Below are 6,561 nucleotides of genomic sequence, written 5' to 3' on the forward strand. Positions count from 1 at the left end.
CACTGAAAGTAATAGGTTGTAAAGCATGCTGTTGTGCGTGTAGAATGGAGTTAAAAAAACAAAAACAACCCAAAAACTTTTGGTCAACATTTATTGTCAACAGCTCTTTTTTTCTGTGCGGTTTTCTTACAGGGACCTCCCTTGTGTGTGTAACGGTGTGACCTTAAAGGGGGTTAGTTAGGATCTTTTGAAGTGGGGTTGTATGAGCTACTTCTCCATGGTCAGTGTGTTGGCTACAGTAGATGGCGGTCGGCACGCCCCTAGTTTGGAGAAGCAGGAGAACGGGCACGGAAGCTAGACAATGTACTGCTATGGATGGGCAGCAGTAACACGTATTTTAGTTTGCTCCCTTCGAAGCCACCAGACTCCTTTGACAAAAACAGTCATTTTACCTCACAGAACTCGGGAGTTGCTGGTCTTCTGCTGCCTCGAGTTTGTGTTATTGTGACTTTGTTTTTTTAGGAACTAACAAACTAACCAATCGAGGCAGCGATAGACAACTCCATTGTTTTGCAAGGTTAAATTACTGTTTGTCAAAGGAGTCTGGTGACTTTTTGCCCAGCATTAGCACAACACTTTGCGATGGTTAGCTTGTTGTTGCTGTGATGATATATGCTAAATGTAACGTCTCTTTCACATTAGCAAGTGACTGACCTATCTGGGTGCGTTTTGAGATACCTGATGAAGTTCGACGTTGATCCAGCATCATTTATCTTGGTGCCACACACCTTGCATGTAGCTGTTGGCTTACTGCCTCTGTTTACCAAGTTATTGAAAGCAAAACTAATGACAAAAGGCTCCGGGAGGACTTGGTGTCGCCATCGTCGATGCATTTTTTCATATTTGAGCTCGCGCACATAAGGCATAGCGCATGCTTTACGTTGCATATTATGACAAAGGGCAGAGGACATGCAGCTTGTCATACGTTTCCCCAACAGATATGTGGAAATTAAATATAATAGAAATACATGACTAAAGTTAGATTTAAAAAGCAATAATTGCATGAAAACAGGTTGTTGACGAGTCTCGAAGCTCGAGTCCAAGTCAAGTCTGAAGTCTGCTGTTTGTGCGACTTAAGTGCAATTAAAGGGCCATAAAAGCTCTCAAAAATTGTATTACAAAGGGGGGTCCGGTGGCAAAGTAAATCGGTGAAAATATTCTAAATGTAGCATACACTTAATCTGATGATCTTTTTTGGGCAATACTTTTTGTGGTGGCTAAAATCCATTTAGCTGCTCCCCTACTCTCAGCTTCTGTGTCAGTACTCCTGCCTGCCACTGACTATGTAGAAGTACCTCATACAACCCCATTTCAAAAATATCCAAACTATCCCTTTAAAGTGTTAAGGTCACTCCATCATCTTGGCATAATTCCCTAATAACAGACAAGGTTTAAATGTATTCTTTCCATATATTATTTTATATTAAAATATTAAACAGCAAACATCAGAGCTAAGTAATAAACTGAAACCGAACAGAAATGATTTGAGTAAAGGACACGCCACATACCAAAACTACCTATCACTGGTTTCCAACCTTTTTGGCATGCGACTCTTTATGGCCACACAAAATCTACTCATAAGCCGTGGTCAGAGATCGTGTTTTCTGTACTCACAATATTATTGTATAGTATTTCACAAGAAAAAAGCTAAGATTTGAGGAAAGACTGAAAAAATAAATGGAATTTTGTGTAGCAGAAATGTTTTTTTTTTCTCTCTCATTAATTATGTTGCAACCTTTTATAGGGCCCAGCTCCCAGGTTGGGAATCACTGATCAGCTGGTAAACATAAAGATCCTGTCTTCCATTTGAAGGCATTTCTACCAAGCTCTTGGGTTTTACTCAAGCAGCCTGTCAGAATCTAAACACCCAGGATTTTGGTAGGTCTTCACTGTGAGTGCATGTACAGCAGAGTGTCAGGAGCACAGCCGCATGGTGGCTGATACATACACCGTCTTCTCTCTAGATCTTGAATCTCCGTTCTCTTATTTGATAGCTCCTCGGTTGAACCGGAAGTGGTTCTGTCCCTCCTTTGCAAAGGCTGTCTCAAAGCTCTTATTCCTGCCCTGAGGAGCGAGGATGGAGAAGGGATCACCGGAGAGCTATGAGCAAGGATACAGAGAGCAGCCTTCCCAGAAGCCGTGCAGCTAAAAGCTGTTGCTTACTTCGCCCATACAGCTGACGAATTCACGAGACAGCCTCCACCGAGGAGGGACAGAACAACTTCCAGGTCAGCCATGGAGCGAGGAGATATCAAATAAGGGACATGAGATGCAGCTAAGGACGTCTCATCCCTCTAAAAACACGGGTCCTCATTTCCTCTCTCCCCCCATGATTTCCTTGCGTCTCTGCCGTGCTTCCTCGGTGGGAACGACTAAGACGCAAAGAAGGGAGGCAAGTGGAGGAACCGGGGATGAAATTTAAGAGAACTGAGATTCAGCCTAGAGGTCCATTACAGCCAGGGCCCGCTATTGTTAGGTTTGTTATCAAAATGTTTTACCATTTCTACATACAGTATATCTTTACTCAATAATTTAAAGCAGGAGTGTCAAACTCAAATTCTCTAAGGGCCACACTGGAAAAAAAGAATCACATCGAGGGCCAAAAATGTTGAACAAAAACGCCAAATGTTTGGAAAAAAATCCCCAAAACATCTAAAAAAAAGGGTAAATAACATTGAAAAAGCCCACAAAATGTTGAAAATAGCAGCAAAAAGGGTCGAAAAAAAAGCGCCAAGACTGTTGGAAAAAGCGACAAAAACTAGGCGGGCAAAAAGTTATTGTGAACCTGAATTGATATGCGGGCCGGATCAAAGTTTGCGAGGGGCTGGATTTGGCCCGCGGGCCTTGACTTTGACACGTGATATAAAGGGTCTGTCTATTACAGGAAAGTTTGTTTACAATCTTAGAGGGCATTACTAGTCTGTACCATCTGTTCTTTCAGAAGATTCCTCGGCCAAGTCAATCAGTTTCTGAATTTGTTTTTATTTGATAGCATTATTATGAACAATACAGTCAACGGTGGCATTATTTCTCTTTCTTTCTATATCTATCTATCTAGCTTATTCTCTGGCTCTGACAGATGCATACTGGTGTGAGCTGTATTTGTTCTGCACTATCAAACCTTCAGTTTTCTCCTAAACCTCTAAACCATTCTTTAGATGTTCAACCTTTTAGCCAGTACACCCCATCTCTAACACCTTTTCATATGGACTTCCAATACTGCTTATTTGCAACATTGCCCACAATGGCCTAATACAACAAAGATCTTTCAGCCACTTTCAGTAGAAACAATATGGTAAAATCTCTCTCTCTCTCTCTCTATTATCATCATATCGTCCGAGCCTGTTCTTAATGAAACCTTGTCTCTAACATAGAAAAGGCAGAAAGCAAGGACAAATGAAGTTGAGGGCTTTTTGGTCCATCAAGCACTGAGATGAGACTGACAAGACACAAGATTCAAACACTGTCTGTGAACACTGTCATGATCCGTGAGTCGATTTCACAGTGCACTGATGTACCAATGCAACAGCAACATTAACGCTCAGTCCTTTTCAAGAGTCTGTTTGCTCATGTAGTGGGGCAGACACGATGAAGTCCTGCTTGTGCGTGCCGTCACAGTAAGGTGGGTTGTTTGTGTACTTGCAACCACACAACCAAACTGTGGCGTCTTTCTCGGGGACAAAGCGTAGCGGCGACAAGCCTTGGGCTTTGGTTTTGTGGGATCCGTCGCAGAGAGGCTGAAAAATAAAGATGTGATCAGAGAATACACAGGATGTGTACTTCAGACAGGAGTGATACAAGTCAGAGGTGGTTTCACCTGTTTCTTGCTGTGTCCACAGGTGCACCAGGAGTAACGCTTTCCCCCAGCCAGCTCCACTTTGAAAGGCTTCTTAGAGGGGATGACAGGTTCTGGAGGAAGTGTGGAAAGATGGACCTGTGGACAGAGGTGCAGAAGAGTACTCAAAGATAAGCATTAATACTGTAACAAGGCACAAGGTTTGCACTGTAAAAGTTGGTTCAAGGTAAAAAGGTAAACAGACAGAAGATAGAAGAAGTCAATAGAAGTATTGACATGAACATTCATTAACTCGGATATATATATATATTCATCAAAAGTATGCTTTAAGAGTACTGTTTAGAGTTTAATAACAATATTAGCATTTAAAGCCCTTACATACCCATAGTAGGCCTACACCTTCACAGGTCTTTTCACTTATCTATGGTTAGGAGTGTACAAATTAACTGACATCTCCCTGACTCTCTGGTCAGTTATTTATACCAGTTAAGATTAAAGTTAAGGTGGAACTACTTAAACTTACAGAAACATACATAGGCATGCACATACATACATACATACATACATACACACACACACACACACACACACACACATATATATATATATATATATATATATACACACACATACATCGCGAGGAAGGCCCTAATCAGGCTGTGATGACAGACAGCTGTGCAGGGGCTTTGCTGTTATACAGTGGGTGGTGTAATGGCAAAATTTCTTGTAAGCATGATTTTCTATATATTTTTCTTCTCTATTAACTTTCTCTCACAATGCTGAAAGGGAGTTTATCTCATTCTCATTCCCACATGTAGAATCTGATTCTAACTAAGTGAGAATCACAAAGTCTGGAACATAATGTGAGCACTGTTTGTCTGAACAGATAGGGGCTACAAGGTCACCCTAAAACTATCTCTCCTGATACATTTAGTTCTCCCATGCCAGTTGAGATGCAACTGGGGGGGTGAAAGTCGTACAGGGGGAAGGAGGCAAAATGGCTCCAAGATGTTGTGTTTTTTGATTGTCTTCATGTGTATCAGATTGCCTGTGAGAAATGTAGAGTCATAATAAGCCAAGTGCGTGTGTGCCGTCACTCTGAAGATGTATTTAAGCTCAGTGTTTCTGTTCACTCATTTGAAGAGCCTTTCCACACCTGTGCTGCGTGCCTTCTGTGAAATGTGGTCCTCCTATATTTGCAAATATACTTAATAAAATACAAAAACCTAACTTGGTTTAGTCTTCGACTGTTTCTTTATTTTTGTTTCACAATTCTATTTTCTTCCAAAACCTCTTCACCTGCTGCAAAGAGAACTTCCACCACAGTGGCACTACTTCATAGTTTCTTCACATACTGCTACTGTACGAGGTGGCTAAGTGTCGTGATTTATGTGCAAAGAAACTAACCGTGAGAAATTGTTGATGCATTGTTTCTTTCTGAAATATGGGGATACAAATTAAGTGTAACGTTACCGGTTAACTACCGCAAAATTGTAGGCTACTCAATACTTGTACAAATAATGAAAAAATAATACTTCGGTCGACAAATAGAGATACAAACAATAAGGCAGGGGCTAATATAAGGACTTAATTTACCTTGGGAGCTGCCATAGCTGTTATCCAAAGTTGCCTCAGGGTTAAACTAATCCATTTGGCTTCTAATTTGGACAACATGTTCATGTTTCCTGTGACCGCTAAAGCTCAACGATGCAACCTCAGCTAACGTTAGCTGTGCTCAAGTTGAATCAGCCAAGAACGAGACAAGTCGCAACGTCACAGCTACAGGAAATAGAAAAGGTCAGTCAAACAGAGGAATAAAAATGAAACCATTCTCGGAGAAATAGTGCAAGATATGGAAAAACAGCTGACCGAGGCATGGAGGTGATGGGATGTGATAGGACAAAATCCCTTCCCTGTAGACGTAGTCACGTGGGAGAAGATGAGCCAATCAGGAAGAGGATATGGGTCAGCAGCGCAGATTGAACGTTCTCTTACAGTTTTTCCTCAATTGCTAAAAACACAATTTTTGAAAATTGCTCCATTTTCTGAAAACATTGGAACACAAAACCTCATCTTCAAGCACTATTTACAAAACCTCTGACTCCACTCGCAAAATTAAACTTTCGCCTCAAAACAGTTTTACCTGTGTTCAAAATCAAACACTGCTCTCAAATCATAAACAAAGTGATCAACATGATATACACTATCAAGCAGCGAAAACACATTGTTCAAAACATATAGTTCTCAGGGAGAAGTACATTTTTAATCTCAAAACAAATTTCATATTTTTCCGTCATTGTCTTTAGATGAACGAAAACACATTCTAGTAGCTCAGAATTGATCAGAAATTACTACTCTGCTTTGCTCTTTGCAATTTTTTTTGTTCTTCCTCCTCCTTGTACCCCTATTTCTACAGTACTGTACCCTGCATCTCACAAATGTGTCCTTTGTCTCAGTGATACTGTAATTCTTTGTTGATATAAACCTGCAACCAGTCAAAATCTGTTGAGCAGTCAGTACTGTTACAGCAACAAATGGAAAGCACAACATTCAGGGCCATATAATGTGTTCATTGTACAGTATACAGCCTACAATGCACTGTACTACAGTATACAATACTAAAAAAGGACAAAAATCAAAGGAGTAAACATGTGATCAGTGTGCTTCTTCTTGTCTTTGGGCTGGGTCAGGCCAGAGCACTTTGTCGACATCACAAGCAATATAGTCCCTCCTGAGGCAACGGGGGAAGAAGCCTCTTGTGTGCC

At 40.9% G+C, this 6,561-nt stretch overlaps 1 protein-coding gene across 2 annotated transcripts; it reads right to left on the bottom strand.

Annotated features, from left to right (window-relative positions):
* Positions 1-2,966: 2,966 nt before the first annotated feature.
* LOC116039702 (CDGSH iron-sulfur domain-containing protein 3, mitochondrial) lies at positions 2,967-5,720 on the bottom strand. Of its 2 annotated transcripts, XM_031284667.2 has the most exons (4): positions 5,666-5,720; positions 5,393-5,575; positions 3,818-3,934; positions 2,967-3,737 (listed from the first exon to the last, which is right to left on the bottom strand). In XM_031284667.2, the coding sequence occupies exons 2-4, from the start codon at positions 5,474-5,476 to the stop codon at positions 3,552-3,554; spliced, it is 387 nt and encodes a 128-aa protein (XP_031140527.1). In that variant the 5' UTR covers positions 5,477-5,575; positions 5,666-5,720; the 3' UTR covers positions 2,967-3,551. The 2 variants fall into 2 exon arrangements, with proteins under 2 accessions (XP_031140527.1, XP_035856574.1); XM_036000681.1 differs by having other exon boundaries at positions 5,393-5,699.
* Between the last annotated feature and the right edge of the window lie 841 nt (positions 5,721-6,561).

This window comes from Sander lucioperca, chromosome 4, assembly GCF_008315115.2.
Source record: "Sander lucioperca isolate FBNREF2018 chromosome 4, SLUC_FBN_1.2, whole genome shotgun sequence".
NCBI lineage: Eukaryota > Metazoa > Chordata > Actinopteri > Perciformes > Percidae > Sander > Sander lucioperca.

Excerpts from the sequence above, each read along its gene's own strand:
- LOC116039702 (XM_031284667.2), bottom strand. The coding sequence starts at position 5,476 with ATGAACATGTTGTCCAAATTAGAAGCCAAATGGATTAGTTTAACCCTG. Across the intron at positions 3,935-5,392 it reads CAGCTATGGCAGCTCCCAAG|GTCCATCTTTCCACACTTCC; the intron begins GTAAATTAAGTC and ends CTCTGTCCACAG. Across the intron at positions 3,738-3,817 it reads GTGGACACAGCAAGAAACAG|CCTCTCTGCGACGGATCCCA; the intron begins GTGAAACCACCT and ends TTTATTTTTCAG.